Source organism: Plutella xylostella, chromosome 13 (assembly GCF_932276165.1).
Source record: "Plutella xylostella chromosome 13, ilPluXylo3.1, whole genome shotgun sequence".
Lineage (NCBI taxonomy): Eukaryota > Metazoa > Arthropoda > Insecta > Lepidoptera > Plutellidae > Plutella > Plutella xylostella.
Window position 1 is genome coordinate 8,675,853 of NC_063993.1, and position 12,309 is coordinate 8,688,161.

Below are 12,309 nucleotides of genomic sequence, written 5' to 3' on the forward strand. Positions count from 1 at the left end.
TTAAGTAAAGTAGTAAAGTAAAGTAAAAGGTATTTATTTCCATAAAACATGTTTACAGTGGTTTCATCTGCAAATTCCGCACTAGGTGAACCTGTATCGCGGAATTTAGATAATTTTGAACATTTTTTTTTTTTTTATTTATTTCTTGGAAAACAAACAGCATGCTTAATACATAATGTTACTTATCAAATGAATAGTACATAGGCCAGTAAAGTTTTCACAAACAATAATTTGGTACTTTCGTTGTTACAGAGAAAAAGCTATGATTACTTAATACATTTTAACATGTTATTAGAACTTAAATATCTCAGTTATATTAATCTACTTAGTTGTAAGTTATTAATTTGTTTTATAGATTTGAATAACATAATATATAATTTATATACTTACATATATACCTTAGTATAGTATTTATGAATACATACATAAATAATAATATATATATATATATATATAATATATATATATAGGTACAGTAATACTATAAAATATTAATTTTAATTTTACCTGTTAATGTTAATGTTATTACCCTCTTGTTTTGAAAGCAATCTCTTAAAACAGTTTAGGCTTGTATTAAACAAGTCCAGTTTATTATATGTGGTATTATATTTGTTGCACGCTCTTATTATGAAACGGTTTTCGGTGTAGTTCCGTTTACACACAGGCGTGGAGAACAGTCTGCCCGCGGACCGAGACAAGAAGCGCGGGCACCGGAGGGACAGCCTGCTCACCAGGTAGGGCGAGTCAATATGATTGTTAAGCAGCTTAAACAAAAATAATTGGTCACGGTGCTCCCTTCGAGTTTCTAAGGATATGCAACTGGCATTATATTCTGTAAACTTGTAATGTATACGTTTAATAAATTTATTCTGAATTCGTTCAATTGAATCAATGTGACATTGATACTGGGGATTCCAAACAGTTGAAGCGTATTCTAATATGGATCTTACAAAGCAATTATAAAGTGTTATTAGTGTTAGTGGATTATTAAAGTCGTGACCAATTCTAAATATAAAACCTAGCATCTTATAAGCTCTGGCTGTTACATTATTGACATGATTTACAAAAGACAACTTATGGTCCAGGAGCACACCTAGGTCTCTCACTTCAAAAACTCTAAGTAACGGTTGATCAGATATTTTATAAGTATAATCAATTATGTTTAGTTTTATTGAAAAAGTAATAATGCAGCATTTTTTTACGTTAAGATATAGTTTGTTTTGTACGCAATACTCTGATACCCGGTCTAGGTCACTTTGCAGTTTGAGACAATCGTGAATAGAAGTGATTTTAACAAATATTTTAGTATCATCGGCATAAAGAAGTGGAAAAGAACTATTGAAACATTTAATGACATCATTAATAAAAATGTTAAACAATAGAGGACCAAGGTGGGATCCTTGAGGAACTCCGGAAGTGATAGGTACAAAACTAGAGACGTAACCCTTGACAGCTACTGCTTGAGTCCTGTCGCGAAGATAAGACTCCAGCCACCGTAGCAGATCGCCGTGCACACCGAACAATTCCAGTTTTTTTATTAAAGTATTATGACATATTTTATCAAAGGCTTTGGAATAGTCGGTGTACACTGCATCTACTTGGTGGCCTTTGTCCATAGCATCGAGAACAATATCTATATATTCGCAAAGGTTACTCTCCGTGGACCGTTTGTCAATGAAACCATGTTGTTTTATTATTAAATAATGTCTGACAGCAGGAAAAAGCGCGTCGTAAATAATCTTTTCAAAGATTTTAGGTATTATACATAGTTTAGATATACCTCGATAATCTTTCGCATTATGCTTATTGCCGCTTTTGAAAATTGGTGTTATTAAAGATTGCTTCCACCTAGCTGGAAGATTACCAGTGTCTAGTGACATACGGAACAATACTGTTAGCGTCAATTCACACGTACCACAACCACACCACGTCGCAGCGACATAATGTGGTCAAGCTGTGGTTACGTGTGAATTGTGTGACAGCGGCTTTTTGCAGTTGCGTTGTGGCAGCGACAAAATATCGATGTGGTTGCGTTGTCGCTGTCATTGCGATGTGGTAACCACGTCGTCGTGTGCAGTTTTAGGGTTAATTCAGACGTACCACAACCACACCACAGCCACAACCACACCACAACCACGCGGTGTGGTCGGGCGTATATTTTGTATTGACAATGAATAATCCAATTCACACGTGCCACATTTTGCCGTTGTTATCGACCACCTGTGTAATACGACCACATCGCAACCACATCGCAACCACAACGCAACCACATCGCAACGGCAACGCCGCCACGCGGCGGCGGCACCGCGGCAACCTGTTTTCCGTATTAACTGCACACGACGACGAGGTTACCACATCGCAATGACAGCGACAACGCAACCACATCGACATTTTGTCGCTGCCACAACGCAACTGCAAAAAGCCGCTGTCACACTATTCACACGTAACCACAGCTTGACCACATTTTGTCGCTGCGACGTGGTGTGGTTGTGGTACGTGTGAATTGACGCTTATACGGAGAACAGGTTGCCGTTGCGATGTGGTTGCGATGTGGTTGCGATGTGGTCGTATTACACAGGTGGTCGATAACGACGGCAAAATGTGGCACGTGTGAATTGGATTATTCATTGTCAATACAAAATATACGCCCGACCACACGGCGTGGTTGTGGTGTGGTTGTGGCTGTGGTGTGGTTGTGGTACGTCTGAATTGAGCCTTAGAGGAGTGGCAAGTTGCTCACAACACTGCTTTACAAACAAAGGATGTATGTCATCAGGACCACAACCCTTGTTTACATCAATATTCTTCAGATACTTCAATACTAAGTCGATGGTTATATTAGTGGTACTTATGAGGACAGTGTTACTTTCTTCTGTGTTACCCGTGACATTAATTTGATATTGACTGGGTTCAAAAACAGATGTGAAAAATTCATTAAACAAGTTAAGTACATATTCCTTGGCCGTCCGACGCTGTGCGTTTATCTAGGTTTATCGTATCCGGTATATCATTACAGCTTTTTTTGGATTTAACAAAGGACCAAAAATGACGAGAGTTACGACAAATATTATTTTCAGCATTGCAAATGTAGGTATTATAGCATGAAACTTCAAGACGTTTTTGATCTCGACGGAGTGAACAAATCGTTTCATAGTCCTGAAGTCTATCATAAATTTTCCACTTTTTGTGAGCTTTTAATTTTTTATTAATTAATTTTATGAGAGGGCGTGTATACCATACAGGGTGTTTTTGACTTGGGATATGTACTAACATAACAAAAATAACACAAATAAATTTTATTAAATGAGTAAAATAATTGAAATTATATAATTTAAAACAATTGTAAACTTAAAGTTAGTATCAACTTAATTACAATTTTATGTTGCACTCAAGTAGGTAGGTACCTAAGTTATATTCTTTTATACTTTTCGTACTTTTAATACCGAAGAATCGAACCCGAATTTCGTCATCAGCTCAAAAGTAGTAGAGCGTTGCGATTGAAAATCGGTATAATACTCGCAGATTTGAGACGGAAGCGGCAAATCTGATCCGCTGGCAGCTAATTGATTCATCTGGCTAAAACTGGGTGCCTCCATATTTTCCTTGCCCGAGGGAGTGGTTTCAGATTGCGATATGTCCTGATTAGAGATCTAGAACTGTCGATGTCGAACTGCGTTCTAGTTTCCAATGGAAAAATGTGCGAGCGTAGAAGTGATGGAATTGAAATCTTATCTGGAAATAAATCGCCGAGTTAATGGAAATAAAAGAGGCAGATGCGTGTTCAGCGCGGCAAAAAACTGCATGGCACTGGGCTGCTAAATAGATAAGTATACCTTCTTGCTTTACTACACTTTTTATATCCCTACTAGCTGTTCCCGCGCGCTTCGCTTCGCCTTAAAAAGTTTTTCCGTGGGAATTCCGGGATAAAAAGTAGCCTATGTTCTTTCCCAGGGTCTAGCTAGACCGTATGTATACCAAATTTCATTCAAATTCGTTCAGTAGTTTTGGCTTGAAAGAGTAACAGACAGAGAGACACAGTTACCTTCGCATTTAAAATATTAGTTAGGATTAGGATTAGTTAGGATTTATTCTAAACTACTTAATAGTATTAGTACTATAGGTACTATAGGTATTAGTTTTTGCAAAAGTGGCAGGTAATTTGGGCCGAAAGCTGGCGTCTCAACTCGTCTTTCTAGACATGTTTTATAAAACTTTGAAATCCGTGAAAACGAACAAATAAACAAACTACCTATCTAGTATTTACTCGTACTTATCTAAACTAAATCGCAAAGCATAAACTGAACAGCTCTATGAGAATCTAACAGCACTGCATGCACTGATTGAATGAGGTTGGATGAAATCGGCTTAGCAGTCTTCGTTAGAGCATCGGCAATAACTTCGTTTTCCAATGCATGGCTATCGGTGTCGGTACTACTCGTATTTGAATCTATCTTTTAGGTGGCGATTTTTAGAGGTAAGTATTTTTTTGTAATATTATATTTGGTCAAATCAAAACGTAAGAAAATTAACTCGTTTAATGCGCGATCCACCAATGACAGCGCACAATTATGACGAATCGCGATGTAGTGACGTATTTATCTAGGTCGATAACAAACCCGTGCAGCAGATCTCTTTGATTTGTGAGTAACTTCTTTGTATTGTTTTGAGCAATAAAATTATAATCAACTTCCTGATAGTAATCAAAGGATATGGTAGAGATAACACTGAAATTTTATCAGTCACTCATTATTATTTGTGATAGATTGGATGTTGTGTATTTACACAAAAGTCAAGTAACTTAATTTAAATTAGAAATGATTTAATAATGAACCGATACGCATTTTTTATTGTTGTGTTTGTATCATGTAAGTACCTTTATTATATTTATTACCGCATGCTCCACTCCATAATATGTCCTTGACATCCTTGAGTATAATTTAATGCCGAACTTTTTTGATACAGGACACGATTTCCGAAGTTGATAAAATAATTTTATTCAAAAAGTCTTGAGTCCATATATAATATAACTTACATTATAACAAGACAATTTGATTTAGCTATTCGGTACTTAATTCTTAAACCAAAATAAAAACGAATTCTTTATATTTAAGTAAGTATCATCTTTTGATCGTACCTGGTTCGAATGGCAAGCGAGATCATTATGAAACTGGTACTTCGTTACGTCAAATTAAATTTTCATTTCAGTGGCATTGGTCGCCATAGTGACCGCTCAGCAGTCATCACCCCGGCACTGCTACAGGTTCACGTGGCTCGGGCCGGACTACAACAACGGCAGCGTGTATCTGAACGCGACCTGCAATGACGTCACCAAGCTGTCTGACAAGGAGCCCTGCATGGAACCCTTGGTTGTGTCCAGTTAGTGCAGATTGAACCTTACACACCGATGTTAGATAAGATTATAATTATGTTACAGTTCCGTTCAAACAAATTGATAGTTCCTGAAGTTGGCTGCGATTACCCACGATTCTATCTCGTTGTATTAAACGTGCCGATTGTACGACAGCTCTCTCGTTAGTTCGTTTTTGTCAGTGTAGAGTAACCCTCCAGGCCTCTACCAGGGAGCACAACACTCTGCCCTCAGCCTTCCTCATCCAGCCACCACCAGCAACCTCTCGGTAATCGGTCAGGCGGGTGGACCGCTTACCGCCCTACGCTTGTCTGTTCTTGATCTCCACTCGAAAACACGTTAACCTCACGTACCGGTCATCGGTTCATTGGTGCCTCCACCCTTAACCACTTATTTATGATCCGATACTTCATATGCAGGTATAGAGGCATACTTACTGTTTTTTATGATTCTTCTAAATGTTTGATTTCGATTTCTTTCAGTGGATGGAACTTGGCCAAATGTAAGCTACATCTGGGACAACCACAAGGAGCAAGCTACTTGTGTATTAGGAGACAGTGAATATTGCGCACAATACACATTTTATTTCAACGGAACCCGTAAGTATACTTAAATCCTTGTGTTAATGAGAACCAATAATTATGCTCCTGCTCATCATCATCATCATCACAACCAATCACGTCCTCACTACTGGGAAACGTGACCTTCTAGGGTAGGGTTTTATGGCCTAGTCCACCTCGCGGGCCCACTGCGGATTGGTGGACCCCAACACAAGCAAGCTTAAAAGTGCATGTACTATTCCATGTTCGTCATAATGTGTTATATGGTCAACTGACTCGGGCCAGTTCAGCAGGGTAGAAGGTGGCCCTTAACTGCCCTTGAGTTTCTCAACTGATGTTTTAGCTATTGTCCATCACAATTTCAATCTATTATTGTAGCTTCCATAGGGATATTGTAATTAAGGGAGGTATAGCAACCAGTCCCTTATTTAAAAATAGCCATCTGACTGTAGCTACCTCAATAGAACCATTTTATATATTTCAGCGTTAAACTCAACCTACATGTGTACGAAGGCGTTGACCAGCAACAATACAGTGGTGTCCCCGGGCTGCTACACACAGACCATCGGCAGTTTCAAGAAGCGTGTGTGCTTGTGTGTGCCCATCGCTGGAGGAATGCCGTGTAACCGCGCCAACCCTACATCTGCAACAACCCTAGTCACTATGGGGCTAGTGACGACGGCAGCCATTGTGATTTTAAATAAAAACTTGTAATTTAAATAAATATTTCAAGATTTCAAGTACCTACCTACCTAATCTATCTTTTATTTTATATACCCCATCCACACGCTCGGCGAACAATGGCAAACAGCAAACAGCAAACAGCAAACACTGACGTGTGGATGGGTGTTTGTCGTTGTTTGCCTGTTTGTGTTTGTGTTCGCCAGTGTTCGGCATCGGTGTCGGTTTTTCTTGCCAGATCAAAGGATGTTCGGCAAACAGTTCGCTACGTATCCACACGTCTGGCAGCGGTCAGTATGCGCGCTAGCATTGCGGGAGGCGGAAGTATCAACTTGCTACACTTTTTCGTTGGCGCGCATTTTTTTTTATGTATGTTCACCGATTACTCCGCCGTTTATGAACCGATTTTGAAAATTCTTTTTTTTTTGTATTGGGTTGAGCTCCCAGGTGGTCCCATTTTTTTTCAGAATTTTATCTCACCCCTAAGGGTGGGTAAAGGGGTAAAAACAGTGTATGAATTTCCAATTTGGACACATATTAACCGATTCTAATGAAATTAAAAACATAAATATAAGTAGTTCTTGTAACAAAAAAATAATGATGGTGACCTTGAGCTGATCTGATGATGGAAACGGAAGGCAGTCAAGGGAACTCCTCAACGGTATATAGCAACTACCTCGTGTTTAGGCTTGAATGATTCGTATTGATTAGTAGGACTTTTTGGTATCATTTGCATCTTACTTTTGATTAAAAATTATTGCAAATAAACTAAAAACTATAAAATAAAATAATAATTAAAAAGAAGAAGTCAGTTTTTTTTTTATTATTATTATTATCCCACCATCGTCTTTGCTTTCTTCTTATTTTCCTTTTTTCTTTCTCTTGCTTTAATTTATATAATAAAAATATGTGAACCCGAAAGTAATAGCTCGTCGTCCGCCGTGTTTGCCGGTTCGGAATGTTACAAACACGGCAAACAGCAAACAAAGTCACAAACACCAAACACAAACACCGAACACAAACAGCCATCCACATGCTCGGCGAACGCTCATAAAAATCCGAACCGGCAAACACGGCGGACGACGAGCTATTACTTTCGGGTTGACATATTTCTATTATATAAATTAAAGCAAGAGAAAGAAAAAAGGAAAATAAGAAGAAAGCAAAGACGATGGTGGGATAATAACAATAATTAAAAAAAAATAAAAACCGACTTCTTCTTTTTAATTATTATTTTATAGTTTTTAGTTTATTTGCAATAATTTTTAATCAAAAGTAAGATGCAAATGATACCAAAACGTCCTACTAATCAATACGAATCATTCAAGCCTAAACACGAGGTAGTTGCTATATACCGTTGAGGAGTTCCCTTGACTGCCTTCCGTTTCCATCATCAGATCAGCTCAAGGTCACCATCATATTTTTTTGTTATAAGAACTATATTTACGTTCTTAATATCATTAGACGACCGAATGGCGTAGTGGTTAGTGACCCTGACTACTGAGCCGATGGTCCCGGGTTCGATTCCCGGCTGGGGCAGATATTTGTTTAAACACAGATATTTGTTCTCGGGTCTTGGATGTGCCCGTAAAATGGCAATAGGCCCGCCCCCTATTACATTGGGACTAACATAACACTCTGGCGAAAAGTGGGTGCAGCAATGCATTAGTACAAGGCGTGAGTGTGACAGTGTGTGTGTGTGTGATTTCATTAGAATCGGTTAATATGTGTCCAAAATGGAAATTCATACCTTGTTTTTACCCCTTTACCCACCCTTAGGGGTGAGATAAAATTCTGAAAAAAATGGGACCACCTGGGAGCCTAACCCAATACAACAAAAAAAGAATTTTCAAAATCGGTTCATAAACGGCGGAGTAATCGGTGAACATACATAAAAAAAAACCCGACGAATTGAGAACCTCCTCCTTTTTTTAAGCCGTTAAAAAATACATAGAAATCGTACAATGTACTGCTTTATTTGGGCTTTAATTTGTTTTATATTTTTATTTTGATAAGCCTCCAAAAATTACAGAATCGTAGCGCATTTTTACGCTTTGCGCGCCAACGAAAAAGTGTAGCAAGTTGATACGTCCGCCTCCTGCAATGCTAGCGCGCATACTGACCGCTGCCAGACGTGTGGATACGTAGGAAACTGTTTGCCGAACATCCTTTGATCTGGCACGAAAAACCGACACCGATGCCGAACACTGGCGAACACAAACACAAACAGGCAAACAACGACAAACACCCATCCACACGTCAGTGTTTGCTGTTTGCTGTTTGCTGTTTGCCATTGTTCGCCGAGCGTGTGGATGGGGTATAAAGTATCCAGTTTAGATAGGTCGATTCTAATCTTTAAAGCCCCATCCATACGCTTGCTGTTTGTCACAAACACGGCAAACAGCAAACAAAGTCGCAAACACCTACCACAATCACCGAACACGAACAGCCATCCACATGCTTGGCGAACGCTCATAACATTCCGAACCGGCAAACACGGCGGACGACGAGCTATTACTTTCGGGTTGACATATTTTTATTATATAAATTAAAGCAAGAGAAAGAAAAAAGGAAAATAAGAAGAAAGCAAAGACGATGGTGGGATAATAATAATAATTAAAAAAAAACTGACTTCTTCTTTTTAATTATTATTTTATTTTATAGTTTTTAGTTTATTTGCAATAATTTTTAATCAAAAGTAAGATGCAAATGATACCAAAAAGTCCTACTAATCAATACGAATCATTCAAGCCTAAACACGAGGTAGTTGCTATACAGGGTGTTGCAAAAAGGGTATACTAAGCCGAAACCTACATGTGCAGCATGTTATATCTAAGCCTGAAACTGAAATCAGAATTAGAAAATTCACGAAAAAAAAAATTCATTTTCCATAGAAACTTTGTTGGTCACGTGACTTTTTAGTATGGGAAAATAATTATTTTTTTCGCGAATTTCCAAATTATAATTTCAGATTCGGGCTTAGATATACCATGCTGCACATGTAGGTTTCGGCTTAGTATACCAATTTTGCTACACCCTGTATACCGTTGAGGAGTTCCCTTGACTGCCTTCCGTTTCCATCATCAGATCAGCTCAAGGTCACCATCATATTTTTTTGTTACAAGAACTATATTTATGTTTTTAATTTCATTAGAATCGGTTAATATGTGTCCAAAATGGAAATTCATACCCTGTTTTTACCCCTTTACCCACCCTTAGGGGTGAGATAAAATTCTGAAAAAATAATGGGACCACCTGGGAGCTCAAACCAATACAAAAAAAAAGAATTTTCAAAATTGGTTCATAAACGGCGGAGTAATCGGTGAACATACATAAAAAAAATGCGCGCCAACGAAAAAGTGTAGCAAGTTGATACGTCCGCCTCCCGCAATGCTAGCGCGCATACTGACCGCTGCCAGACGTGTGGATACGTAGCGAACTGTTTGCCGAACATCCTTTGATCTGGCAAGAAAAACCGACACCGATGCCGAACACTGGCGAACACAAACACAAACAGGCAAACAACGACAAACACCCATCCACACGTCAGTGTTTGCTGTTTGCTGTTTGCCATTGTTCGCCGAGCGTGTGGATGGGGTATGACAAACAGCAAGCGTATGGATGGGGCTTTAGATGAGTAGGATGTACAGTTAAGTTGAGTTAAGTAGTAGTCTGCTGTCATTGTCAGTGTCATGTCTACTGTAATCTGCAAGTATTTACCCATCGCCCCATATTTGCAAATGAAGGAAACATAATCGAGCATAATGGCCAACCTGTATATATGTGTGACAACATGGATTTACCTATTATTACACCGCCGCCGGCGGATACTTTCAAAGAAAAAAATGTGCTGAAACTGGATAATTATGAACAACAATATGAAGGTACGTTTATTGTTATTGTTTAGTAAATTTGTGAGATGGAGCTTTGTAACATAGTCTTTTTGTTGACTCTTGTCTGGTCATGTTCATCCTAACCAGACATTACAAAGTTGCTATACTATATCCCATTTAACGACTTCGCTGAATAACGTTCAGTCAAGACGTTGGACGTTACAGTCAACCACTTGACGAGTTGTTCTTTAGTCATTCAACTGAGTAGCGTCATCCAATGAACGGGCTAGCGGTTCAATCAAATAGGAGATTAAACCAGATGCCTGCGACATATATAACCTACCTACCACTTAGTAGTACCTACTACTACATCTCGGCTCTGGGTCCACTTCCCTATACTCAGCACCAAGGAACATAACTACAATCAAACTATTAATTCATAACAGCCATGGAGCCTGGCACTTTTAGAAAAGAAACATAAAGCGCCATTTAGACTGTGCAAGTTTCTTGCCTCTTGCATGAAGCAATATATGACTTGTATGAGTTGTATGGATGTATGGTCTAAACCAGAGTCTTGTTTGTTTTAAACCATACAAATATTGTATTGATTCAATTTAATTGTATGTAAGAGGCAATTAACTTGCACACTGTGCAATGCACAGTCGAAATGGCGCTTTAAAGTAACACTCCTCAACAGCACAGAAAGACAAAATGTTGAATCAGCAGAATAATAATTAATGCAGGTAAAATATTAATCTGTGGTTTTGACATTGACATGACATTACGTGTGACTGTGACGTGTCTGTCTGCGTCAACTGTCAAAAAAGCCAAACATACCTAGGTTTTCGATTTTCGGTTTCGTGGCGAAAATCTATTTTACTCTCCACTGTAGAATAATTTATTACTTTATTAGAAATGTATTCGGTTTTGACTAGAGGAAATGCTATTTTAACCTATACGTTAAGTGTGCTAGCATGTTTAACCTTTCTATGTTTCCTATCTACACTAACGGTAGACTACAGAACCGCTGCACACATGAACACAGTTAAAGTAGTCGTGTAAGTATTAGACCGCTTTATAAATAATCTACTGCTAAACACATGCAATCTCATAATGCCTTGTTTAATTATATTTCCACAGGAAAAACGTCCCAGACTATGGAGCATCCAAAGAGCGAAATGATCTGGGCTTCCTGACTTTTGACTTGAAGACTGACTTGTCCCACCTTTTCAACTGGAATGTGAAGCAACTCTTCTTGTATCTGACCGCTGAATACATCACGCCCAGCAATGAGCTGAACCAAGTAGTTTTATGGGACAAAATCATACTCAGAGGTGAAAATGCCCTGCTTGACTTCAAGAACATGAACACAAAGTACTATTTCTGGGATGATGGCAACGGTCTTAAGTGAGTATAATTTAACTAATCATTCTTTAATAATAAGTCAAAACTATGCATTGTTTCAGCACATTTCATTGTCCTGTTCAATAGTGATCAAAAACTTACATATTTGGCTGAATTGAATTCCATCTATAAAACTTGCAGTTCTTAACAATATTTTCAGTTTTTAATAATACAATACCCACCTCTTCATACACATTTGTAAATTTCAGGGCTCACAACAACGTAACACTGACTCTGTCATGGAACATCATCCCGAATGCGGGCTTACTGCCCAACATTCCCGCTATTGGCCAGCACTCCTTCAAGTTCCCCTCAGACTACACCCAGACCAGGGTATGATTAGTGGGATTGTTCCAGTCACCGGTGTCAATGGGAATCAACTATAGTTATTAAGATAAAAGCTAAATATTATAGTTGTATGTTGTCACTTTTAATTACACATAAAGTACTGTATTTAATTGTT

General features: G+C 38.4%; 1 protein-coding gene across 1 annotated transcript; it reads left to right on the plus strand.

The window, feature by feature from the left end:
- Positions 1 to 4,704: 4,704 nt before the first annotated feature.
- Positions 4,705 to 12,299, plus strand: LOC105387209. Its single transcript, XM_038112101.2, has 7 exons — positions 4,705 to 4,865; positions 5,206 to 5,376; positions 5,851 to 5,967; positions 6,413 to 6,639; positions 11,343 to 11,500; positions 11,583 to 11,849; positions 12,056 to 12,299. Exons 1-7 carry the CDS (start codon positions 4,826 to 4,828, stop codon positions 12,183 to 12,185), a joined length of 1,110 nt encoding a protein of 369 aa, XP_037968029.2. The 5' UTR covers positions 4,705 to 4,825; the 3' UTR covers positions 12,186 to 12,299.
- The last annotated feature ends 10 nt before the right edge of the window (positions 12,300 to 12,309 follow it).